The 27,743-nt window shown below is 43.6% G+C and overlaps 1 protein-coding gene across 1 annotated transcript in view; it reads left to right on the forward strand.

Annotated features, from left to right (window-relative positions):
* Fam184b (family with sequence similarity 184 member B) overlaps positions 1-27,743 on the forward strand; it is a 103,141-nt gene that overhangs the window by 57,634 nt on the left and 17,764 nt on the right. Inside the window, exons 6-8 of the mRNA XM_052198844.1 lie at positions 6,675-6,785; positions 21,473-21,576; positions 23,443-23,572. Coding sequence (XP_052054804.1) covers positions 6,675-6,785; positions 21,473-21,576; positions 23,443-23,572 — 345 coding nt within the window. The remainder of the gene's footprint in view (positions 1-6,674; positions 6,786-21,472; positions 21,577-23,442; positions 23,573-27,743) is intronic.

A 27,743-nucleotide genomic window follows, 5' to 3' on the forward strand; every position in this document is an offset into this window, starting at 1 on the left:
CACCAAAGCCCGTGGCTGCCCACCGTCCCAAAGAGAAGACAGTCATTTTGAGAGCATTTTTCATCTGAGCTTCTGTGAGCTGTACATATCCAATCTTCAGACAAACAGACTAGCACTCCATCCTGGGCCCGCAGCATCAGGAGGCACAATCACTTTTTCAAGCTGCAGGTTGCCCTGGTAACCTGACAGGAAAAATCTGACTCTCAGTGTGCACGTCCTGCTTCAACTTTAATCAGGTCACAAGTCCATCTGGGAAATAAGTCCCACAGAAACAAAGCATGTGTAGCTCCTTTTCATTGTTTACTCTTTTTCATATTTGAATTGGGGAATATAGATACTATAAATGAGGCAAAACCGTGAAGAAGCCGCTAGGGTTTATGAGCTAAAAATAGACGCAGTTGTCCCTGTAGCATTAAAATTGCCTTCTTTCTTTGAGCCTTTGGCTTGGGTAAAGTGCACATCCTAAATACTACCCTTACCTAAAGGCGCACACGGCAAGATGTGGGCCAGACTGGCCTGGAAGACTCCTGGTCACAAGACTAGAGGGCATTCTCATGCTGTCTTGGCAGATGGAGCTTAGTGCATGTCCTGTAATTAACATTTGCACACAGTGGTTGTTTGGGAAGGAATGGAAACAGATTTACGGAGCTCTACCAAGATCTGTTTAACATGTCTGCATTTCCCATCTCATTTATGCTAGTTAAGATTCCTCCTGAGGCTCAGAGACCCTTTGGACAGTTTAGCAGGAATTTAATATAGGGTAGTAAGTACTTTTCTGTAAGTTCCAGGGAATGTACTCGGCAGCTACCAAACAAGTGTTAATGTCCTAAATTGACTGAGCAGTGTAAGTGATATAGCTGTGTTCTACTTGTATTTTCAGTTTGACATTATATATATATATATATATATATATATATATATATATATAATGCATAAATGTACAGCAGTTATATTTTATTTAATGCTTAAGCCTACTAACTTGACATTTTTACCTTCCTATTATTTGTTGACTGTCCCCACTTTTACTGTTTATTTTTGACACATTAAGTGTTTTTGGTATTTTATTTTATCTCCACTTTTGACTTCTTAAACCTCATTTTTGCTGGTGGAGATCTCATGTCTGCACTACTACTACTACTAATAATAATAATAATAATTAAAATAATATGCATCTTTAAATTTATCACAGTCTTTTTCAGATAATAATTTCTTAACATATGAAAACCTTATAGTAATATTTTCCATTTCTTCTTCCCGGTCCTCTGGATATTTGTTTTTGTACATTTTACTTTACACTATAAAACCTATGGTACATTACTTTTGTATTAAAACAATTTTTTTGACAGGGTCTTACTATGTCATCTTGGTTGCCGTGGAATTTGTGATCTAGACCAGGCTAGTCTTAAACTAGCAGAGATCTGCCTTCCTCTGCCTCTCGAGTGCTGGAATTAAAGGTGTGTGCTGCCATGCCTAGCCCCTAGAGGACAGAAGATGTCAGACTCCTCTGAACTAGAGTTACAGGCAGTCCTGGGGCTCTCAGTGAGGGCTCTGGGAACTGAATTCTGGTATTAGTAAGAGCAACGCATGCTCTGAACACTGAGCTGTCTCTCCAGCCCACTTATAAATATGCTTTTGGCATTTAGTGTGAGTGTTTGCCTGTGTGCACTTGCATGTTATCCCCGTACAGGCTCATTCGACCACTGAGTTGAATCCCTAGTCTTATTTTTACTTCGTATTTAGAAATAGCATCTCATTTTGTTGCCAGGCTGGTTTTGAATTCACTCTATAGCCAAGGAGGGCCTTGAATTTGTGATCAGGAGATTTGGCCCCTTGACTTTAGATCAAAATAAACCTCTTTGCTTTATAACTTAGTCAATGGCATTGTGTTGTTAACAACAGAAAACAGACTTAGGACAGAGTGGCTCCTTCATCTGTCGTCCCCTTCTACAAGCCCGCCTTTCCCACCTTTGTTTATTTGAAGTGGAGGAGCTTTGGCCGTGTAGCCCAGGATGCCCTCCAATTCCTGCCCTAGCCTCCTGTGATTTCAGGCCTGCACCATAACTCCCAGCTGTTTCTTTCCTTAAATTACCAATAACTGTGGACATTGAAGACAAAAACACAGGAAAAAGGACTCAGTCTTGCCTGTGTCCAGCTCCTGTTAGCTGTGGGATTTGCTCCCTGTACAACCTTCTGCTGGGTATAGAAGAGTTCTGTGGAAGTTGAATTCAGGAAAGCACTTTGAAACTGACAAATCCCCAGTGCGTGAATCCCCTTCTCAGGGGGGACTGACCCAGGTATCTGAAAGCATTGGTCTCTTTGCGTGTGCATGCGTGCGTGCATGTGTGTGTGTGTGCGCGTGCGTGCGTATTCTTGACCTTGTGATTGCTTTCCTCCTCTCGCTAAGGAGGGAGAACATGCTTGCTGCTGCTGAAATCCCCAAGGTCGCTTGGAGCTGAGCAGAACTGAGCATCTTGCTTTCTGCCCTCCTGCCCTCTGCGCTCTGGTGACTCAGCCATTTTCTCACAGTAGCCCCACATGACCCTGAATCTATGAGGACGTTTATTAATGCTAAAAGCCACTGCTGACATCAGTTGACATCTTCACCTGTAGGGGTTTTAGTTTTCACTCAGGGGCCATCTGTCAAGGTACCAGTCAAAACTGTGATTGACTATGTGCACCAGAAAGGTTTGCTGCATAACATTAATAAGTGCCTTTCCTTTATGCCAGAAGTCATTACAGCCGAGTGTTTTCACTGGGGTTACAGAGTGAGGGGTGTCTTGGCAGATTTAGTTTCCAGATCAGTGAGAATGATGAACTAGAATTTGTTCAATAAAAGTTCTATGAATGAGAAGCTAATTAGTAAAATTATTAGGAAAGAGGGGGGGGGGAGAGAGAGGAGAGAGAGAGGGGGAGAGAGACAGAGAGAGAATGAGAATGAGAATGAATGTTTTGCCAAGGGATTCAGATAGCACCTTAGTTTATTTCAACATATTTAGTAGCAAAGGATAATTTCTATATTGTCTTTAAGAAGCAAACACTCCCACACAGGAAATCCTGAAGAAGAAGATAGCATGGTTGACTAAAGAGAGACCATATGCCAAGTTGCCATACCATTCAGCCTTAATAATCTAGTTACAAGTTCTTTTGGACTTTTTAAAAATGATTGGCCCTCAAGGGACAGTGCTAAGGGTCCAGGGCCACTGGCTGCTCTAGTCTAGGCTTGGTCCTACAGAGAATGTAAAGATGACATGCAGGTGATCAGTAGCACATGCTTTTAGGCGTTCAAATCAGAAACCTGGGAATCAAAAGGGACTTCTCTGCCCCTCATACTCAGCATACAAGCATGTGAATTCTGTTCTATTCTGATGACCCCAGAATACCTGCATATCCTTCTGTGTCCTAACCAACCTCTGTGATTTGACGGACCATGTCATCGTCTGTCTGCTTCTGCCGGCCTCACCTTGTCTCATCCAGTCCATTCTAGTAGGATCGTGTGCCTGTTCACCCTTGGCTGCCAGTTATCTACAGCTCCCAGTCATTACAGCCGTGAGCTTCAAGTTCCCTCCTGTCATAGTTAGGGTTTCACTGCTGTGAACAGACGCCATGACCAATGCAAGTTTTATAAAAGACAACATTTATTGAGGCTGATTTACAGGCTCAGAGGTTCAGTCCATTGTCATCAAGGCAGAAACATGGCAGCATCCAGGCAGAGATGATGCAGGAGTAGCTGAGAGTTCTACATCTTCATCTGAAGGCAGCTAGTTGAAGACTGACTTCCAGGCAACTAGGGTGAGGGTCTTAAGCCCACACCCACAGTGACACACCTACTCTAACAAGGCCACACCTCCTAATAGGGTCACTTCCTGGGCCAATTATATACAAACCATCACACCTCCCATAGTTCTTCAAATCCTGCAGAGGCTTCTGTTTGCTTCTCCTGCCTCTGTCCACTCTGCCCTCTCGGCTCTTTATCTCTCATAGTCAGTGTTCCTTCTCTTTGCGCATCTATTTCCGTTGATGGAGAACAGTCCCCTCCTTATTCTCGAATCTACTCTTCTAGTCCTTACTGATCTTAGCCGTCTGGCTTGAATGTTTATCTTCCCTTGTAGCCTTACCTGCCTGGCCCTGTGATGCTGGGGACACACACACACACACACACACACACACACACACACACTCCTATTGCTATATTACTGTTTACAAGGAGATAACACTTGTAACTGATATTCCCCCACTACACTGTGCCTGGTTCTCTAATACCTGGCTATGTTGCAGCCAGTTCAGACTGGCTCAGGAGACAGGTGTCACGGCTCTTCCCAGGTTCATACATCACTGTAATAATTAGACATTGGCCACAGTAAAAGCAATTATAGTCCTGGGTGGTGGCAGCGCACGCCTTTAGTTCCAGCACTTGGAGGGGCAGAGGCAGGTGGATCTCTGAGTTCAAGGCCAGCCTTGGTCTACAGACTGAGTTCCAGGATAGACAAGGCTATACAGAGAAATCCTGCCTTGAAAAACCAAACAAAAAGTATTTATACCAAGGAAACCAAGAAATACTATCATGAATGTGTTATCATCAGTTAATTTATATATTTGAAAGGCCAATTGTTAAACATTTACCAATATGCACTGACTGTATCTGTCTGTAATTCCTCATCCTAAAGATTAGCACATTGTAGCTTTCAGTTACCCTTGTTCTGTTTGGGTAAATGGATAAATGACAGTGTTCTGCATGACACCCAGAGTTGCCCCAGGACAAACCTCTGTCTACAGGTTCTAGGGTCCTTTGTCTCCCCTGTCAAAAGGCAGCTCTAGTAGGTGTAGCTTCTCTAGTCTGCTTTGGGGAGGTCCGGCTATTCTCTCAGCCTCTCTGCAGCAGAAATGAGAAACTCTCCAGATAAGCAGGTATCTGAATTAAGAACGATATTCTCCATCATCAGAGATGCACCAACCAATCCATGTTTTCCTGGTTCCAACTTTGTCACGGCCACTTACTGCAGGAATGACTTCATGCAAGGCTTTGCACATTTCTAAACCTTATTTCCTCTTTTTATTCAATATGCTTTAGCAGTAGAACCTAACCCAGAAGACTTTCATAAAAAGTAAAGAACTTGTCGGGCAGTGGTGGCCGGGTAGTGATGGTACACGCCTTTAATCCCAGTACTCGGGAGGCAGAGGCAGGCAGATTTCTGAGTTCGAGGCCAACCTGATCTACAGAGTAAGTTCCAGGACAGCCAGGACTATACAGAGAAACCCTGTCTCGAAAAACTAAAAACAACACCCACAAAATCAAAAATTAAAGAACTCATTTGGGAAGGGTGGGCACGAATGCTAATTACTTGGTAAACACCAACCACATTTATTACGCCATCCACGCTCTGTTAAACCAGAAAGGCCCATGACTAGCATAGAATTTCTGCTCCCCACATTCCTGTCAGATACTCCAGCCTCGTGTTTACAGGAAAGGCTGGAGCGACCTGGGGCTCTGGTTGGCCCTCTTAGACTTGTTCTGACTTTGTTCAGTTTTAAGTATGGGTCTATGTGTGTGTGAGTGCGGAGGCCAGAAGAGGGTGTCACATCCCCTGGGACTGGTTACAGACAGTTGTGAGCCACCATGTGGGTGCTGGAACTCGAACTGTGGTCCTCTTCAAGAACATCGAGTGTTCTTATCCACTGAGCCATCTCCTTTCGATAAGCCTTATCAGCCTACATTCTAAACAAGCCCACACATTGTCACCATGGGCCCACCTGCCTCCCAGTCTCACTCAAAGCAGCCTTCTCTTATAGCATTTCTTTGGCCAAAGTACCCAGCATTGCATCCTTGCTCTGACCACACTCAGACTCTTTTCTTCTTTATTATTTCTGTCCCACAAAGTATTTATCACCCTGTACTCATTAACTTTGCTTTTTTCCACTTAAGTTTAAGCATGCAAGGATTTTTTTCTTTTTATATTCTAGCTCTGAGAATTGTGCCCAGCATGCGATGCAGCTCAGTAGAGATTCATTGGATCAATGAATGACGTCCATCTAAAGCCCAGCTAAGAGCCTGCTTAGACTGCCTTCTCCTCTCCTCTTAGTACTTAGAAACTTTCTCCGTAAACTAAGCCATGCTGGACAAGCCAGGCATTCCTAGGAATGATCACACGCTTATTTTGCTGTGCTAAGTGTGTAACACAGCACACACAGGAGGGAATGTGCTCAATAGGACACAGTTAAGATGCTGCCCTGTTTCTCACATGGTCGTCACAGATGTGTTATAACTGCTGCATACTGATGCTGTGGGGGGCACGGGGAAGGAGACATCATTCTGGCTACAGTAGGGCTCTTGTATCGACAGGCAGATACGCCATGAAAATGTAGTTGGGTGGCTTTTGTTTGTCTTGGTTTTTATTTATGGGACACTTGGAACATTGCCTTTCTTATCTGATACTAGGAAACGTTAAGAGTAAAGACTCTACCTGCCAGTCCTTACCCATCTGTACGTGCTCCAGGCTATGTAATGCGGATTTAACACTTGTTTTCTCTTGCTTGGCTATGTACTTGGAATTCATGCGTTCTTACAGTATTTTATTCCATTCGTTTCTTAGATCCCCTTCAGGAATAAGGCAAGGTGTGAATGCATAGGTGGCCTGTTTTCCTACCTTGTATGGCTAATCCTTCTAATCCTCATTTAGGAAGTCGAGGCTCAATTGGAAGAAGTGAAAACAAAATCAGAAAGGGAAATCAAGCAGCTGGAAGAGGAGAACACGGCCCTCAGTGCGAAGCTTCAGAATTCCCTACTTGAGGTAAATCTTTAAAACTCGCTGCTTGGGAATGGAGGTTGTGACCTCTGGGAGTTTCTGGCTAAGTGGACTCCGGAGGTCCACCGCCTCCCTGTGTCCTCTGAACAAAATAAAGGGCGTCTGGCCAGGCAGGAAGGCTGTCTGGGGGTGAGATGGGGGTGGTGCATAAATTTAGCTGCAAGCAACAAAGAGTCTGATTTATAGGGTCTTAGACAAAGAGGCCTTTAGGGCCTCGCATAAAGGCAGGAAGCAGGAGGCTGCTGCTGACTCTGGAGCTGTGGCTGCTGCAGGGTTGGTGACTCTTCCTGTCCTTCTCCTGTAAGATGTATTGTCACCTCTGTGAGCCTGAGGAGTCCTTGCCTTCCCAGGCCCCTTATAACAAGTATATTCAAATTGTATGACCACATTGATAGATAAATGTAACCCAAGCTAAGGATTTTTCTTTTGATTTTAAATGAAATTAAACCACAGGTTCTTAGTGGTACTGAGAGTTAGTAGAAGAGGCTGGCAAGAGGACTTAAGAGACATTTCACAACCTGGTTAGACCAAAAGGTATGAAGAGGTCTCTTTTTCCTTGCTGTCCATCAAACCTTGAAGGGACCTGTGCTGTGCCCTCAGGGAGCTCTGAAGCTGCTCCTCAGCCCTGCCCATGCACCACAGCCTCTATGGAGCAGACCTATGGCTTGGGTTGACGGGAGGGGGGCCAAGGGACCCCCAAACTACTGAGCTACACGCCTAATAACCCTGAAGTACTTATTAGACTGTGTTCCCTGCCTAAGCCCCATTTTCAGGATCTTGAGTTGGCTTTGAAAGGATCTCTGCAGAGATGCATTGTGAGACCTCTCTGTCCCTCTCTCTCCCCCCTTCTCTCTGCTCTGTTCCTTCTGTTTCTCCCTCCCTCAGTGTCTCCCATCTTCTTAGTGCTCTGGACTTTATTTATATGTGTGACACCAGAGGGCACCATAAAATATGGCTTACCTAATGGAACTGTTTCCTTAACCAGGAGAGTGAGTGGTTTTGCAAGTATTAACTCTTTCCATCCCCAACCACCTTATGTTATAGGTGCTATTATTATCTCTAATTTGAAATTGAGAAAACAGAGATAGGAGAGAAAAGGTAAATCTACTTCCCCCACAATGCATAATTAATAAGTAGCAAACATGAGATTCACACTCTGGCCCTGTAGCTCTCTGCTCTTCATCTGTGTCTCGGTGCTACAGTTTTGTGTCACCCCTAATGACTAAGGGTCCTTGAGGACCTGAATGACTGCCAGTCCTAAGTCATGACCGTGGACAGAGCTGATTTCTGTTAGCGTGGCTTCAGCTTTTTCTGCCACACTAATGGTGCTCCTAACTAAGTACTCTTCAGCAACACCCAGTTCTTCTGTCAGGTAAATTTCACACACATGCCACCTCCCAAGCTATCTCCAAGAAAAGGGAGAGCAGTTCCACCAAAGGGGAGTTTGGGATTTGATTAGGTGGATTTAGTTAGATGGGAGAGTGGCGGGAGAGCATTAAGGAAAAGGAACTACTGTAAGCAATATGATGATGATATTGATAATAATAATGATAATAATAAAACTATTGTTTTACTATTGTGAACAAAATCCTTTTGAGGAAACTTTTAGTCATTAGGATATCAGGATGTTGTGATCAAGGTGCTCTGCTGAGATAAGGGTCATATGATTTCTGAGAAGTGCAGAACATTTAGTTTCCATTCCCCCAAAGGGGCCCATTCCCACACAGGATGTCCATCTTGGTATCTTAGGTGACTCCATCTTGGGCCGGTTTAACACCTCCCAGATCTCCCATTCTCAACCACAGTCCCTTCCTAGCCCCACCCTCACAGACACTCATGTCAAGTCACGTGAGTCCTATGTCTGTCTCCTCCCTGCTTTCTACCCAATGTCTTGGGCAAGACTCTTAGAACTGTTCACATCAGTAGATTGCTTAGAGGTGTTACATAAATAGTTACAGGCTATGCATGCATTATGGCCCATGCCCATGATGCCAGCTACTTGGAGGCTAAGGTGTGGTGATTGCTTAAGCCCTGGAGTTTAAGAACAACCTGGGCAATATCGTTAACATACTCTTAAAATAAAACATGACAAGACAAAACAACAACAATAAAGAGCTATTTTATACTTCATAAACTTAGATACACTGTGAAGCGTCTCTGCAGTGAGAAGGCCCATTCCTCCTTCCTGAAAGTCTGCAATCCCTAATTTTCTCCAGTCTTGGCTCAACCTAACTCACCCCCAGCCATTACTCCCCAGACTCTCCCAACCTGACTCCTGTTCTGTCACGTATCTGCCTACCAGATGAAGCATTATGTCTCACATCCATGCCCTCTGTCACTGGAAATTTGGTGTTTCTTCATGGTTGACAAATTATACAGGGAGGATTAGGGTCTGCTATTTGGGTTCTTAGTCTCATTAATAAAACAAATTTTAATAAAATAAACTCATATGGAAGCTCAAGAACGACTTTAGTTTAAAAGAGAAAAGTCCCAGGACAGGCAAGCTGCAAACCTCAGACCCTGCCAGGAGAAGACGGAAGACAGAAGAGAGGGAAAACCACCATGCCAGTTAAGCTGGTGGGCGCGTGGTGGGCACGTGGTAGGTAAGCAGCTACAGAGCAGGGATTGGTGCTTTAAAGAAAGAGTAAAGAAGCTCAAAGTATCAGAACAAGCACACTTACCATTCTGGCCTGCATCTGAAAGAAAGACAGAAAACAAAAACAGTTGCACCGTTCAGATTCAGGCCTCAGACAGGTGGAGTGACCTAGGCAAAGATTGTGGCTTATTGTGAAGACGGCCATGGGAGAGGCTGAACAGGAATTCTGGGAAAGAAAAGAACAGTATCTCATTAAAGGAAAAAATATTCTATTTATTTCTTTAGTATGACTTAATGTAAGTCTGCCTTCCTAGGGGTGGTCCCCTTGGCCAGGCAATTGACCCAACACAACTGGAATGTTAGGCCTTCACCTGGGCCAGAGAGTCCTTAATAGACTTTTACTGATACTCTAACACTACCAACCCTTCTCCTGTTGTGTTTGCTAATCTTGTTTTTAGAATTCTCTTTCCTACCCTTGCTCCTGACAGACTCCTACCCAACCTTTCATAGCCTTAAAGCTGCCAACCTCCCCAGACCAGAATTTATCACCTCAAGTTTTATAAAGTACTACCTACATCACTGTGGGTGTCATGAGGGAAAGATTTAATATAACAAGAATACTGTCTTTGTTACTTTTATCTTGCTGTGATAAGACAACACAACCAATGCAGCTTATAAAAGAAAGTGATAGCCAGGCGGTGGTGGCACACACCTTTAATCCCAGCACTTGAGAGGCAGAGGCAGGCAGATTTCTGAGTTTGAGGCCATCCTGGTCTACAGAGTGAGTTCCAGGACAGCCAGGGCTACACAGAGAAACCCTGTCTCGAAGGCCCCCCCAATAAATAAATAAAAGAAAGTGATTCTCTAGGGCTTATAGTGACAGAGGGTTAGGATCCCCAGTGGTGGTCATGCTGGGGATCATGGCAGGAGACCTTACATGTTTATCTGTAAGCACAAGACACAGAGAACTAATTAGGAAAAGTGAGGGCCTTTAAAATCTCAAAGCCCTTGGAGCTGGAGAGACTGTTCTTCCAGAGGTCCTGAGTTCAATTCCCAGCAACCACATGGTGGCTAACAACCATCTGTAATGGGTTCCAATGCCCTCTTCTGGTGTGTCTGAAGACAGTTACATATGCATATACTCATATACATAAAATAAATAAATAAATCTTAAAAAAAAAAACAAAAAATAAAACCTCAAAACCCACCTCATGTCACATCTCCTCCAATAAGGCCCCACCTCCTAATCCTTCCCAAACAGTTCCACCAACTTAGGACCAAGTGTTCAAATACACTTACCTATGGGGACCATTCTCCTTTAAACCACCCATAAATACTTTCATACCTTACTGGCATAAATACACTATTAATGGCAGTGTATCGTTGTTTACATGTCTCTACCAAGTGTTACTATGGTTATAAACCTGTATCTCCCTCAAAATGAGAGGCTTAAAGACAGCAGCCATTTTTATTATCATATAGTCTGTCCCTTACTCTGTTCCTTCCCTTCTTGTGCCCACGGCGGTGTATGACAAATATGTGAGCTACTCAGGTTTGCCAGCAGTGTCTGAGATCCCCTTATGGCTATTGGACTCATTTTCAGAGTCTGCAGAGAAAAACAGTCTGCTCAATTGACAAGTAACAATTAGTTGGCTGGTGATTATCACCACAATTAAAGCTTTATAATTTAATTGCGCCTTCTAGACAGCTATGCCCTTCTTCAATGCTCTTATTTTAACCTACTATTTTTTTAAAAGAAATTAAGGAATCTAATACTTATGTGCCTTAGGCGTGTGATAACTTTTATCTCTTCTTTTCTTTCTTTATTAGAAAAAGAGAATGAAATGAAACAGCCCTTCTAAGATGTTCCCAGACACATGGGGTTTTCTCACTATTTTTCTAAGTTATCGCTTCCTCCTCCTGCCATGTGTCTGCTGGTGAATGGCATGGCTTTAGTTCTTCCCTTTCTCCACCTCCCGCCTATGGGGATCTGCTTACATTTAGATTGCCTGCCCTGGATTTCTTCTTCTAAATTCTAATGAAATTGTCCTCAAGCTTTCTTCTGTCTGTTCTTAAATTCTTTCATTAATGAACTTACAAATCCCTAGAAAGGCCTCCAATTTTCCAGTTAACATGTGGTACCCTAGGTAGGGCTCCCCAAAATTTCCAGTCACCATCTTAGCAAGGCCTCCCCTGAGAATGGACAGGAACTGGTGCCTGTAGGAGTGGGTGATAGTGTGCTGGACACCAAGGTACACAGAAATGGGTGAAGGGGAGGCCAGTGGGTAAGACTCAAGCTCTGCGGTATGGTATTCTCCCATCTGGAGTCTGAAGTGTGCTGAAAACCTGAGCAGCAATTAAATAAGTGTCACCAAAGGCGTGGCTTTCTATGGTTCCTGCTGCCAAAATTGGAACCAAGAGTTATTCTAGTCAGGAACCAACTCCAAGGGAAAGCCCAAAGTGCCAGGGAAAGTCATGGACAGCCACTGCTTTATTTCATTGTCCTTTGCTAATGAAGAGAAGAGACAAAAGCTGTCACAGGCCTGAGGCACATAAGTATCAGGTTCCCTCATTTCTTTTCAGAAAAATGTACCAGGTAAAATGACAGCATAGGAGAAATGACAGATGAACTGAGAGAAGAGTGTCCAGAAGGCACTATCAAATTATAAAGTTTTAATTGTGGAAGCAATCACTGGCCAATTAAGTGTAACTTGGTGACTTATTTCTACCTGCGAATTACATGTGGGTGCTAACAGAGTGCCACGTTGTGCCTGTTCTGTGGGTAACATTGTGTCTTGGAATAGAATGTTGGAATATTAAATCCCAGTCCCCAAGAAGGTGGCCTTTTTTGGAAATATAGACTGGGTAGAAGCAATCCATTGAGGTCCCATTGGATTAGAGTGGGTCCTAGGTTCAATGACTATTGTCCTTAGAACAATGGTTCTCAACCTGAGGTTGTGACCTCTTTGGCAAACCTCTATGTCCAGAAATATTTACACTGTGATTTATAAAAGTAGCAGAACCCTTGAAATTATAAAATAGCAATGGGAATAACTTTATGATGGGTCTCAGCATTAGGAAGGTTGAGGGCCACTGCCTTACAACAAGGCTATGTGAAGACAAATATTTAGGGAAGGAAGCCAGCTGGAAGAATGTGTCTGGTAAACCAAAGAAAAGCTAGGCTTGCCAGCAGCCTAGATGACAGATAGGCTGGGCAGGTTTGCCCTTGGAGCTTGAAAAGGGAACCAATCTAGCCAGCACTTTGCCTTCTGGTCTTCAGAGCTACAAGAGAATTCATTTCTATTGTTTAAGCCAAGAACCGGTGGAAATTCATCATTGCAGTCCTAGGCAAATAATGCAGCTCCCTGCAAATGCAGCACATGGGAGGGACCCAGTCTCCACCCTTAGGGGCACCTGCAAGGGACATTAGCAAGACCGCTGTGACAGGAAATAGGAACAGGGATGTGCAGGGAGGACTGGGGGCTGTTATTGTCATGGTTGGTGCTGGACAGATTCAAGGCTTCCTCCCCCACACTTTCTCCCTCTGCTAAGTAGACTGCTCAGAAGGAGATTAATCTGACAAGCTTTTTCTCTTTCTGAAGCGACAAGGATAATTCCTCTGAACTCCATTTCCTTCATGGTTTTTGCAAATGGATTTTGTGCTGATTTTCTTCTCCTTAAGCATTTGGCATTGCTGAGGGGGCACATAAAAAAGACTGCTAACGTCAGCACATGTCACTGGGGATGTAGACGAAGGAAAAGAGAAATATCCCTAATTAATGCACAAAATAAAAAGTTATCTGGCTCTCTACCATACCCAGAACTTTTTATTCTGGGGCCATGCCTCAATTCCCCGTGGAGGTGCCTTATGTTGTTGAATAAATTCCTCCAGCCTTAAAACCTGAAACAGAAGACAAGAGAATCCAGGTGATAAAACACTGCTTCCTGGATGTGGTCATTAATCTGGGACTCAGTTCCCCTGGGTCAGTTGGACACATTCTAAGCAGGATGCTGCAAAAGCCATTACCAATTAGCAACTAGCTTGGTTCCAGAAAAAGATGAGCCTGTGGACAGCATTCCTCATTTTCTTCTTAAGTTATCTAAATAAATCTCTATATTAGATCAGCAGAGTGACTTCTTGGCCGAGTGAATGGCCTACGCAACTGGATTAATTCTTAAAGGAGTTAATCTACCTTTAAGACAGCTTCCATTCTGTTAGCAAGTAAGTAACAGCTTTCCCCCTAATGGGTCTCCAGTGCTACTGTAACAGAGTGAGCCTTAGTTAAACATATATTTACCAGGGAAAACATAAGCAAAGAATCAAGTTAGTGGGGGTTGGATAGCATTTGGACTGGAACTGGTCCATTATAAAGCCGTGTTTCCATCTTTGACTATGAAGAGTCTTAATACATTTTATAGAAGAGTAAAATGGAGGTGAGAGTAGCTAAGTGATTCCCATATCCCTGGCAGCAGAGCCAGGAAGCAACCTCTGGAGTTGACCCTGTCATGTTCTTAGTGTATAACGGACCCTCAAACTTTGTGGGGGGTGGGGGGGGGATGAGCCTTGACTTTCTTGGCATTTAAGTGAGCAGGACATTGTCTGTTATCCCTGGTACTTGACTGGCAGAGAGCCTTTCAGCAGCCCCTCTGTTCTCATGTCATGCTAGAAAAGAAGCCTGAAGAACAGGAGACTGCATCTTCCCCAGGGTGGGCACTCCCTGCCCTTGGGCTGTCCTCATCCACTCTGCCTGAGAAACCTGGAGATGTTCTTATTCTTCCATAGTTCCTTAGCAACTAGCCTATTACCCAACATTCAATAGAAAAAAATTACCTCACATAGCTGATCTTTTCATAGGTTCTATCCAGAGTTGCTAAGAAAAGTTGTGCCCAAATATTCTAGCACTTCTCAGTTCCTCTGGGGTAATTGCTGCAGAAGAGTAGATCAGAGTTGTCTGGGTTCCTCACTGATGAGATTAGATTTAAAATAAGGCAGATAATCTGAAGATTAAACACAAATACAGTTTAGGAAAACAGTGTAGCAGGCTATAATTTTGAGAGAAAATGCAAACACATGAGTACCAGCATATAACCAGGATGATGAACAGGAATCTAACAGTGTCAGGCACCTGCACGCTAGTACTGCCATTGCAGTTCAAAATGCCTCTATTTCGCTAATTGGGCTTTTTGTGGTAGAAAATATTTTGATGTGGCCAGGGACTATGCTCTGTAAGATGGTTCTAGTTCTACTCACCAAGTAAGAGTAGTACCCCCTCCTAAACAAAATGTCTCCAGACACCACCAGATGTCTCCTAGGAACAAAACTGCCCCAGCTGAGAACTACTGCTACTGCTTCTATAGCAAAGCCCAGACAAGTATGTGGGAAGGGATTGAGTTAGCTCTCCATAAAACCCAGACACCGTCTGGCCTCATTTGTCTAGAACATTGTCCTGGACAAAGCTCAGCCTCTATGTGGAGGTGCAAGACAGACCTCCACAACTGTCAGTTTGATTTGATTTAATTCATTGGGTATGTCATTCATTTATTCATTGTTAAATACTTAGGAATCACTGGCTCCTGAGGGGGATGGTGTAGCAGAAGTGTGTAAAACAAATACCTTTAAAATAACATGGACACTTAGTAATAGAATTAAGCATCTCATTGTTATGGTTTCTAGTAGGCAAATATTTTGCACCTTGAAGGTATTAAATTCTCTTTCAAATAATGTTTTCTTTTTCAAAATGCAATCTGTTGAGTATGGTATAGAATTCTTCATATGATTGGAAGTTTTCCTCAACCCCATGGTTCTTAGCCAGGATAACTACTTGTTTTATATCTCCTTGTATATTTTCCTAGAGCTGTAATATGTGTGTGTGCACTTAATTGTGAATATATTTTTCACCAACTATAGCATATTTTTGTTGGTCTGCTTTTTTTTCTTTACTTTATATACCTGGAGTTTATAGCATATCAATACACTCCTGTTACAGATTCATTTTGTAAAAGCAATTTGTTGTCAGGCAGTGGTGGCGCATGCCTTTAGTCCCATCACTTGGGAGGCAGAGGCAGGTGGGTTTCTAAGTTCAAGGCCAGCCTGATCTACAAAGTTCCAGGACAGCCAGGGCTACACAGAGAAACCCTGTCTTAAAAAAAATAAAAACAAAAACAAAAAAGAGGCTGGTGAGATGGCTCAACAGGTAAGAGTACTGACTACTCTTCCCAAGGTCCTGAGTTCAAATCCCAGCATGGTGGCTCATAACCATCCATAATGAGATCTGACACCCTCTTCTGGTCTGAAGACAACTACAGTGTACTTACATATAGTAATAATAAAGTCTTAAAAAACAACAACAACAACAACAACAACAACAACAAAGTAAAAACTTGTTTCATTTTCATTTATAAAAGAAACCACAATATATTTGCTCTCTTTCTTAGGATGGACCTAGATTGTAAGAACACTCTTCAGTGCCTAGCACCATAGAGTCATATAGTATATGCAGTCCATAGACAAGCTTGCTAACAAAACAGCTGCCTGAGTTCTTACTGGCTGGATAATCCTGGACAGATATTTAGCATATGTTTGCTTTATTTTTCTCATGTATAAAATAAAGTTGATGCTACCATCTACCTCAGTGGGGTTTGTGAAATGAAATAGTGTATGTCCAGTATTGGAAACAGCACTTAGCATGTGTAATAACTCTTTGTACAATAGGGCTTGCTCATTTCTGTGGTGTGTAGATGTTTAACTTTGGTAGATACCGCCATGCATTTTCCCATTTATATTGGTCCAGTGTATACTACCATCAGAAGTACGTGTAAGGGGCTATTTTTACACATTATGTCAAATATGATGATTTCCAAAACTTTCTGAACAATGCCAATCAGAATTTTAGAATTTAGTTCAAATATTTTCATGAAAGCCCAAAGAGAAACTTCACAAATGAATAGATTTCATGAGTCAAACATCAACATGCTGTATTACAGCCAAACCCATAGCACCATGAATGCTACAAGGGGACACGTCATACTAAAGAGCCCTAGAGGGGCTGTACTGCTGGTGGCATGGGGACACCAAAGCACAGCGTTAAATGCCTGCCTTCCCAGTAACATTCTTCTTAGACTGAGGTCTATAACATGTAAGAGTCAGGGGTTTAAATTTAGGCTGTTGGTTGTCCAGTCGAAGTATCTTGGTGAGTCAAGAGTGATATAAATAACAATGTTAATTGAGAGCAGAATTTTCACTCCCCAAGCTTGCAGAGAAGATTGTCAGACCTGGGTGTGGCTCCGGGGTGTGTGTCCTCCAAAGTTAGTTAATGTCCAACTAACTTTTTCCTCGTTTCTTTTCCTTTCGCTCTTGTTTCTTACATCCAAGTATTGTGATTCTCTTAGGTCTGTGGTATCATTCATTGTTTCCCACAAAACCAGTCTAGTCTTTGCAATTTTGAAAACCTTATTCTGGAAGCCTCTTGGAACATGAATACTGAACTAGGGACAGGGAGGGGAAGAGACTTTTATAGCAGCCCAGGCCTTCACTCTCAGCGGAAGGAAAGGAGAACTACTGTGGTCACTTTTACTGAAGTCATTCCACTCCCAGGAGTGTGTGGGTGTTTTCGCTGTACAAGACGCAGGGCGGGACGCCTAGCTGAGTGAAGCCCAGGTTTCTTCTTGAAGGGCTCCGATTTAAAGGGGGTAAAACTAGGAGTTATTTAAAGAACACCATGATGTGATTAGTCCTATAATGGCACAAAGACTGTTGCATAGCCCTTATGTGAGTAAGAGAGAGCGGAGAAGAAGAGAGAGGGGGGGGGAGAGAGCAAGAGAGCACACACTCTGGGAGGATTTAAGAAAGTATTTCAGAAGAGTAACATCTGCTGACCTGTGCTGACACTGGGATTTGGGCATGATGTCATCAGAAAGAGTTATTCGAGGAAAAAGCCCAAGATGAGATTCCCAAGGGCTGTGGAAATTGGTAAAGGGGGAACATAGGCCTAGGAAGCATCTTCTGCTCATTGGAAGCCCTGTGTGACTTGCTGGACATACACCCGAAGGATTATATGAATACAAGCCACAAGCTATCCAAGAGGGAAACAACTGTAACGTCTCGAGTATCCTCAGGCTGTGAGGGGCTGGCACTGCCCGTCTGGTGTTACTCCAGGGGTCTAATACCATCACACTGGGAATACTTCATATTACTTATGCTACTTCATATAGTGAAATGGCAGCAATAACCGCTATCCACCATGCATGCCCCAGTGTGCTGATTTTACCTGTTGGAGAGAGAGTCTTGGCATCAGTGGAGATGCTCTAGAACCTCAGAAGACAGCATGGGACAGGGCAGCAGACCCCATCTGGGACTGAGATAAAGGTTCTGCCAGCTATACCCCAGCCCTGCTCAGGAGCACAAGCAAGTCTGAATACCTCCTCATGATCAGTTCCAATATATATCACGATGGTAAACACAAAGACCTGACTTAGTGTCTACAGGCCCTACAACAACCTCCAGGCACATGCAAGTACTCTCTTCATTTTATGCATAAAAAATGAAGCCTTATGCTACTTCATATAGTGAAATGGCAGCAATAACCGCTATCCACCATGCCCCAGAGACTTGTGGTAATAGACACAGAAACCATAGGACAGCATTTCTTGAAACCATTAGGCATTCAATAAAAGTAAGGTGACTTTATAGTATCCATTACAATCCCCAGTGATTATTTCAGCAAACACAATTACATTAGGTGTTCTATTTTAAGATGAACAAAATGCTACCTTTAAAAGATTGTCAGCTGAACTTTAAAATGACTTTGAATGTTCCTTTCCAGGCGATTACCTGGTGGTTAAGTTTTTCTTTAAAATAGAAAAAAATCTAGATGAGGTTAAATAAAAGAAAGGTTTTAAAAATAGCCACCCTTGCTTGGGAAGAAGCTCTCTGGCAGACATTTTGGAGGAGAAACAGAGTTGGAGTTGTTTATTTTTCTGTGTGCACTGTTCGTACTCAGGCCCCTGTAGCAGTGGAGAGAGCACTGGGCTGAATCTAAGAACTCAGTGGAGAGCAGAAGAGAGCAATCCAGAGACAACTAACATGTGATAGCCTCAGTCCCATAAGCCAGGAGCGCTGTTCCTGCCGGGGGCTTGCTAGGATGCCAAGTTAGTAACAATACAGACTAGTGAGAGTCTATTCCAGTTGGGATTCAGGAAAGTGGACAGCTAAAGCAAGCCACCCTCACCTGGGGTTCAGAGACCTGCTCTGTTCTAACAGCATCATTAGGCTTGGAAGGGCTCAACACACAATAAAGTTGATTTGTATAATATTCAAGTGTTAGCCTGGCACCTTTTTTAATTAAAAATTATTTTATCTTCATGTATATGTGTGTTTGTATGTCTGTGTACAACACATGTGCCTGGTGCCTACAGAGTTCAGAAGAGGGTGTCAGAGTCTCTGGATGGTTGTGAGCCACCATGTGGTGCTTGGAATCAAACCTGGGTCCTCTAAAAAAGCAACTTGTGCTCTTAATAGTGGAACCATGTCCCCAGCCCACCCTGAACCACCTTTAGAATGATCTGTTTGACCTGAAGCACTAGGTGCATAAGGTCAGGGCAAGTGGGGAGAAGGTGGGGAAGGGTTTATGGTCTCTTAAAATTGTCAAGCTATGTGTCCATTCCCCATGCTGAACCACGTGTTTGTGGGAATAATGATGCTGGTCATTCTCTCAGCACCTAATGTACCTGCAAATGGCTGATGTTCAATACTTTTCAAATAAACCTGTCCCTGACATAACAGTTAAATGATTGGAACAGACAAGATCATTATGTAGTCCAGCTAATTAAAAGGTCAGGTTAGAAAACTCCTAAAACACACCCTTGTTTTAGAGGAGCCCTCAGGTCTTTTTATTAAATCAATGGTATTGAAGGAATGGTCTTTTTTTCCTTTGAGGAAGATGCTGGGTTAGTCTGTTTTGTGTCACATGAAATACCTTAAGCATCTTTACAGCCTTGTAAAGAGTTTTATTTAACCCATTTTGGAGTGTGGTTCAGCCACAGTGGAAGTCTATGAAAGCGGGTCCAGGCATGTGCAGAAACAAGAACTCGCCTACGAAGCAGGAATCCAGAGAGAGACAGTGTGGGGCCCTTGTTACTCCTTGCCCTTTCCAAAACTCACTCAATGAGACCAGTGTTTCCTTCTCAGCATGGTCTTGTAGCTCAGTGACCTAGAACCTTTTGCTAGGCTGCACCTTTTAAAGGTCCTATGAGTTCCTATGGCCTCTAACTGTGGACAGCCTCCAACATAGGGACCCTTATAGGAACCCTTAGGGAGGAACCACACCCAAGCAACAATAGAAATCTGTCTCCTGTGTTCACGAAGCTGAACATCCGTCAGTATAAGCAGAAGGCACTTATGAGTTTATTTCCATGTTCAGTGAGGAAACTAAGCACCTTTCATCTCTCAGGTTGACCTGTCTGTTATTGTAATAAGAACACTGGCCATTGTTGACCAAAGGCACTGCCTTGCATGGCAGATCTCCAGGTGGCGGCCATCTTACCCAATTGAAACTCTCTACTTCCATTTTAGCACCGAGGCCCCTGGGAATCATTATTCCAATGACTAACCTGATTAACTTGACCACCTTTTATTTCCCGAATAAGTAGATTGACATACTGTTTGTCTTCCCACGGCATCAAGAGCCATATGAGAGTTAATGCAATGAGACTAGATGAAACTCTTAAGTCTAGAAAAGTAGAGAAGCCCAAAGACTAAGGTCTGGGGCAGAAAGGGGGCTGTAACAGAGGAGACTGGGCCAGGCAGCTGGTACAAGGTAGAGCAGAGAAAGCCCAAGAAAGGATTACAGTTCCCTGGCCTGCACTAACTAGTGGGACATGCAAATTTCAGCTGACCATCTGCAAACTCTTGCATGAGAGAAAGAGGAGTTAGATAGTTTACATTCTACTGACATCCAGTTAGCTAAGCTCTGAGAACATGTGTTTTCCATGTGAAAGGGATCCATATTTACACAGTGGACTTTAATAGACATTATAGTACATGAAAACGCAGAAGACAGATCAAGCTGGGCATGGGAGCCCAAGGACCAACCCTCTAGCTCACTCTGTCTCTGCCTATCCTAGGCTCGTCACGTCTCCTAGAATTTCAAGTATGGTTTGTAAATCACAGGTGCAAGCCAACATACTTCTATGCATTAAACAACAACAATAACAAGTTCAAAAAAGGGTACTCTGACTCAAGGTCATGCAACTATCTTGGGGGAAAATAATCAGCTTGTAATTTACCACCATTTGATGAAACATTTGAGAATAAATCTGCCCAGCCTCTTATGTTCTTCAAGGACAGTGGCTTTCATAATAAACAGAGAAATGAAAAAGGTTTTGCCCTTTTATGTTTCTGTGGAGAGGAGAGAAAGATAACAGGAACAAATTCAATTGATTAAATACTCTGCGGCCTCACTGTTATGAATGTTTCCATTCCTCCCAGTCCCCATCCGTCAGGACTTCCAGTTATTTGTCAAATTCCATGTTTCCTAATCCTACAAAATAAGAGGGGTGCATGCTACAGTCTCGGGCATGCTTATAGCAATAATAATGACTATTTATCTTTACTAACCACTGGCTGAGTTTCAGGACCGCCCCTTGACCTTCCCTCGACTCCCTGCCCCTTGACTCCCTGGCTCAGGCCCAATGATGACCATCGATGTGACACACTCGGGACTATCTCATAATGTGGTGGAAAGTCAGACCCGATGTAGGAAGGCTCCATTGCTTATCTCATTACACGACTCATTGATGGTGAGGACTAGGCAAGGTACTTTCTCTTTCTTGGGTTTGTTTTACAACCTTGTGAATTACCTTGCAGGCTGCAAATCTGTCAAAGGTCAGAGCCCACACTAGTCATATACCTGGCTGTGTTCTAAGTACTTCACCATACCAAGCCATGCCCTCCTGCACCTGCCAGTGGGGTGCCCAGTGGATCTCTGTATGCCCTTTCACCTCTGCTTTCTGGGTTTAACAAGCCAGGTTAAATCCAGGAACTTCAGGTAGTTTCATCTTATCATTGTTCTTGCCCTAGGACCCATGCTCAAGACCAAAGAACCCTCCTCAGACACTGCCCCGAGAAGAGGGCCTAGAGAAGCTGACAGGTGAAGAAGAAACCAGCAGCGACGAGGAAGAAAGGTCAGGCAGGTTGGCAGCCTCTGAGTGTGCCAAGCATGAAGACTCAGATGGGAAGGATTTGTTTGTTCATCCCTTCTGTCTTTATATCTGATCTTGCCCTGATGCTCAGAGAGAGAACAGATTTTATCTTATCTTGCATGGTTTCCTGTACAGCTATGACTTTACATAAACTACCTTATTTAATTGTTTCAATAGCATAAACAACATTTTATAAAGAACTTGAAGCTCAAAGAGATTAATAATTCTGCCCAAGATTCAAACCTAGAAGGATGTATTAGCCATGGTTCTCTAGAGTCACAGAACTTATGGAATGTCTCTACATATCAGGGGAACTTTTTGTAATGACTTACAGTCGGTAGTGCAACTAACCCAACCGTGGGCAGTTGTGGGTGGGAAGTCCAAGAATCTGGTAGTTGCTCAAGCCCACCAAGATCTCTATGCCAAGATCCAGGTCAGAAACCTGTCTTCCACCTTAAGATCTGGATCACAGGTGTGCCCTCCATTTCTAGATTGTAGTTCATTGCAGATGTAGTTAAGTTGACAACCAGGAATAGGCATCACAAGCAGTTACCGCCTTTTCTTGTTATTAGGGAAGAAAAGTGTGCTCTCTTACCAGAAGAGCCCCCATCTATTCCGTGTGATTAGCTGCTGCTGCTGCTGCTGCTTTATCAGACACCCTCCAAACACGAGGTGTTTACTGCATGGGGAGCCACCTTTGATGCTTGGCTCGTCCATGCTTTGCTGGGTTTACAGATGGTTGGGTCCTAGCTGAGGGTGAGGTGTTACTGCTCTGCCATGCTAGCGTTTACGTTTCTTCATGCTCTTCTGTGCTGAGACCCAGGCTGAAGAAGTAGTCCCTAACTAGGACATGTTATTGTCATGGTAACATGACATTATGATAATTATAATTATTTTATTTTCACACAGGTATATTTTTTAAATATTTGAATTTTTATTGTATATGTATACATATTTGCTGCATGCATGTATATGCACCTGTTGAGGCCAGCATAGAATGTCAGACTTCCTGCATCTGGAGTTACAGATGGTTGTAAGCTACCATGTGGGTGTTGGAAACTGAACCCAAGTCCTCTACAAGAATACCACATGCCCCTAACCACTGAGAAGCTTTTTCCATTTGTACATATATACATATCTCATGCCTGTGTGTCTGGACCTTCTTTCCTCTGCAAAGGAGAGCCCCCATCCTCATGCCCCCTTTCCTGGGGGCTTTTACCCCTTACCTCTAGTCCCCTGGCCCAATATTCCTATCATGAGAAATGTAAGGCCTTCATGTGACATCACTTCACATTGTTAAGGTAAATACGCTACATCCCACCCAATGTAAGCATTTTAATTTCTCAGCAAGTTCCAAAGCCAGAGTGAGGAAGGATGTCCCTAAAAGACATTTGTCAGCATTTTATCTAAGATGAGAAACTACTTAAGCTTTTGACCATCTTTTCAATAGGGAGAAGCCTATTTATAATCTTCCAGTTTACACCTAGGATAGCCAGTAAAAAATTATGAGTGTGCTTTAAAAAGTGTGGAGGGCTGTACAGAATCTTGTGTCTTTTCTTTCTTTTTATCCATATATAGGAAAATTATGAAACTTGGTTATAGAGACCTAGTTTTTGGAGCTTCTCTGGACCTTCAGAAGAACTCTGAGCACATAGTCTCTTATTTTTTAAGCAGTTACTCAGATCAGTAGAACTTTGTACAGTAAAACTTAGAACTTAAGTCAGGTTGCTTTTTGAAAGAGGAAAAGCTTTCTTGCCCCAGTATCTCTTCCAGGAGTTCCCTCCTCCCAGGAAGGAACAGTTGAGACATCTACAACCTTTACTCATTATGTTGTTCATGTCTTTAAAGGATTGGAGAAACAATCAAGGAAGGAAGTGACCTACAACCACCATTGGAGTCTGTGATGAAGGAGAAGACAATGGAGATTGGACATTCACCAGAGGACTGGCAAAGTCAAAGGACCAAACCACAAACACAGGTAGAAGAACAGCTCTGGATAGGACATGTCTCTCCCTTCCCAAAGTTCAACTGCACCTCCCACAGAGGCCTATGGAACACACGGGGCCAGTTTCCATGCCCTGAGGAGGTGCTGTAAGTCCAAGGCAAAGTAGACCTCTTGGCTTTGCTTATTCATTGAAAACTTCCTGGACTCATGAGCACCTACTCTGAACCATGAGGATCCATCAATGAAGAAAGCAGATAGAAGTCCTTGTGCTCTATACATAGGGGGTATTTACATGTGCAGCAAGGGTGGAACAGACAATAAGCAGTCTGTCCTTGGTTTCCATATCTGGAGATTCAGCCACCTTCAGGTTGAATATAACTGGTGGAAAATGCATCTGTACTGAAAGTATTTATACCTTCTTGTTTTCCTAATTTCGTAAACAAAACAGCTTAATGACAATTTATATAGCATTTGGTATTATAAGATGTAGTGTGTAGTTTTGGCTAGACCGTTTTGAGCTCCCAGTGGGTTGCAGGTGTGTGCCACCCAGGAGCTATCTGTGATCTGAGAATGGAACACACATACACACACACACACACCAGTTAATCTTCAAATGCCTTGGCTAACTCAACGACTGGGCGCTCCTAAACCTTTCCCTGCTACCCCAGGCCCAGCTGGGTAAGTGGTCACTGGCCACTTCCCTGAAACCTCACATGGCTGGCTGGCTTTATCTCCTGCCAATACTGTTTTCCCTCCTTCTTCCGGTGTCCCCCACTTCTCCTTGTGCCCTATGGTACAACTCTCGGTGTCCGGCCCCATGCTTAGCCATTGGCCACTGACATCTTTAGTGATAGATCAAAAACCAACTGGGGGCAAGGGCCTTCAGCATCTGGACATGAAGATTCAAAGCATTAGCACCAATCTCCAACATCTCACCCAGGCCATTTGGGTAACTTGTTTGCCTTTTCTTATTTTTTGTGTACTCTTAACCACATAAGAACAACTTACATCAGACATCATGGTGGCACAGGCCTATAATCTAGTACTCCTCTGGAGGATGAAGGATGAGATCACTATGAAACTAAGGGCAGCTGGACTACATAGCAAGACCCTGTCTCAAAGAGAAAGAACATCTTGCTTTCATCTCTTGAGCAATGCTGTGTGTAATGTATGCCAGGGACTCAGGTTCAGCGTGGCAGCTTCAAGAGAATGGAGAACAAGCTGAGAAGGACCCACTCAACTGGAAAACCCTTCCAGGGGGTATGGGAGGCTGCAGCCTGGTGGCCAGATCATGACATTTAATCCAACAGGCAGTTCAAGAAACTACATTAACTCATAACCTGTTAACCTTCTGGCCAGCCTCAAGCATCACATCCTTCCTGTTAGGAAGCCTCATAAAGAGGTGTCTCAGAGAAAGGAAACAGACCTGGAAAGAGAGTGAACAGGATCAAAGCCCCATGAGGTTACAAATGAGATTTTAAAAGAGGATGGAATCGTACATACAGATTGTGTGCTAGACACTGCGAAAGAAAGAGCAGGGAGAAGGGAAGGAGGGAGGGAGACAGGAAGGAAGAGAGGGAGGGGGAGAGAAAGGGGGAGAGAGAGAGAAAGAAATAAAGGAAGAAAGGAAGGAAGGAAGGAAGGAAGGAAGGAAGAAAGAAAGAAAGAAAGAAAGAAAGAAAGAAAGAAAGAAAGAAAGAAAGAAAGAAAGAAAGAAAGAAAGAAAGAAAGAAAGACAGCAATGACAACAGCACAACAACCAGAGTTAATTCCCTTCTGACATTCTTCTATACCTTCATCCAGCTCTACCTGCAATCTTATGAACAACCCAGCTCATGGGATCCTAGGTCTGTTAGTTAGTCCACCTCTAGCCTGTGTATTTGCTTGGACTTCTTTCCCTCCGGGCTACAGACCTCAGTCTTTTAGAAGAACTAGACGAAAACATCAACCCAGGCTTCAGCCACCAGCATGCAAAGCTTCCGTGGCTGGGATTAGAAAAGGAGGGTTTGAAGCTCCATGAAGAGAGGGGAAGATTTTGGAGATTCTGGACTAGATTAGGGTCCAGTTGGCATGGGAGTGGTTCCAAAATGAGACCAGAGAAGTCAGGCTGGGAGTATAGCTCAGTGGTAGAAGAAGGGCCTTGCATGTGGTAGGACCAAGATTCAACCCCAACATGGAAAAAACAATAAGATATGGGGATTAAATCAAAAGCAAACTTGGCACTTACAAGATATGGGAGCTCAGAAAGGTAACTTAGCTCCTTTGTTCCTCAGTTCCCTAATGCATTAAACGGCAGGGAATAGGAAGTCATGAGCTGGTGTAGAAGACCAGAGCTGATCCAAGTGAAGAACCTAGACTAGGAAAGAGCTCCGAGCTCCGTGTCTAAAGGTTCTGGTCTTACCACGCCTGGTCTGCAGATACGCAGCTACAGCTGCAGAGGGCCTCATGGCGCTGAGCTTGGAGGACAATGTTTCATCCACATGCTTTAGACTCATGGGGCTCAGCTCTAAGAGAACCAGCTCCTACCGGACAGGCTGCTGTAATTCTTTGGGCAGGAGCCAAGAGGGCCTTGCTTAGAGGCACAGGGACAAGATACCCTTTATATATAAAATGTGCAACATGGAGAGTCAGGGTGGAATGGACTTCCATAGAGGCGGCACGCTACCACAGAAGAACACAGGGGCTGGGGGAGTCTCAGGCAGGTGAGCCCTCAGGACAAGGCCCTGTGTGGGCCTCCTGTCAGGGCACTGCCATGCCAGCATCAGGAGCAAGGAATTAAGGGAAGCCACGTCAAAATTAGATACTTGCTTATGAATTCTTAAAAATAAATTTTAATCAAAATATAATTATATCACTTTCTCTATCCTTTCCTCCCTCCAATCCCTCCCATCTCCCTCTTCCAATTCCTCTCATGCCCCCCACTCCTAATCTCTATTTCAAATAGATAGTCTTTTTTTCTTTATCATTGATACATATGCAAGTGTGTGTGGTTTTGTTTTTTGGCTTTGTGTGTGTGTGTGTGTGTGTGTCCACTTTTGTTTGTGTATATGTGGTTCTAGGGCACTCTTTGTATTGGATAACCATCTTGTCCCTGAGAAAGGCCAGTTTTCCTCTCTCAGCAGTCATTAGTTACCTGTAGTTCTTTGTCTAGGGATAGGGGTCCTGTGAGATTAGCAATACCATATCTATTGACATCTCATCTTTCGGCCTTGTTTGGGCAGTTATTTCTAGAAGACACTGTCTCATGGCAGACTTCCTGGTCCTCTGGCTCTTAGAATCTTCCTGCTTCCTCTTCTGTGGTATTTCCTGAACCTTAGGTATAGGAGTTGTGTTAAAAATATCGCCACTGGGGTGGCCTCCTCACCATCCATTTTCTCTGAATTTTATCAGTTGTGTTTCTCTGTAATAGTCTCTATCTGCTACTCTATCTGCTACTAAGAGAGGCTTCTTTGTTGAGAGGTAAGTGCTCCCTTAACCTGTGGGTTTAAGGATGTGTTTAGGAATTATCCTGGTTCAATGAAGTTGCAATAGTAGGCTCTCTTCTAAGATCTATGACTTCACTAGACCTGGGTAGAGGTATCAGTCATGATTTTTCTGCTGTTGACTGGGTCTTAAGTCCAAAGCACTGGTTACCATGCAGATATAAGTATCATTAATGCACCTTTAGGGATATCTTGACATCGTGATCAGTGCTCTTGGTTGTGTGTTTCTACCTCACCACTGGGGTGTCTGAGCTCTGCTCAGGGAGGTGAAACACAGAGGTGCTAAGCTACTTTCCTTTCTTGTTGCTGGGGTGCCAAGCTCATGGGACACCAACATGTCTCTCAGGGGAGGCAAAATACAGCCTAACATAGGGGACCTAGCCTGTGTTTCTCAGGGTGAGCAGGGCAGAGTCCTCAAACTCCAGTACACCCGGATGCAGCACCTTGAGGAGTTGGGAAAGGTGCTGAGATGGGCCTGGTTGGGGGGATCCACCTTAGCTCAGGGTGAGTGCCAGAAATGGGGAGGGACCTTCTGCAAGAGACTTAGGTGTCCCTCTCTCTACAGTCCTTGATGACAGAGACAGTCCTTGCTTGTTTAAACTGTTTATTCATAGTAGATGAGGATGCATACCAGGGTTACCCAGAGATTAAATACCATTTGCAGGAAGGAATACATGAGAAGGGAGGCTTATTGGCTAAATTTCAGGGCCCATCTAAGTACC

Source organism: Apodemus sylvaticus, chromosome 11, assembly GCF_947179515.1.
Source record: "Apodemus sylvaticus chromosome 11, mApoSyl1.1, whole genome shotgun sequence".
Lineage (NCBI taxonomy): Eukaryota > Metazoa > Chordata > Mammalia > Rodentia > Muridae > Apodemus > Apodemus sylvaticus.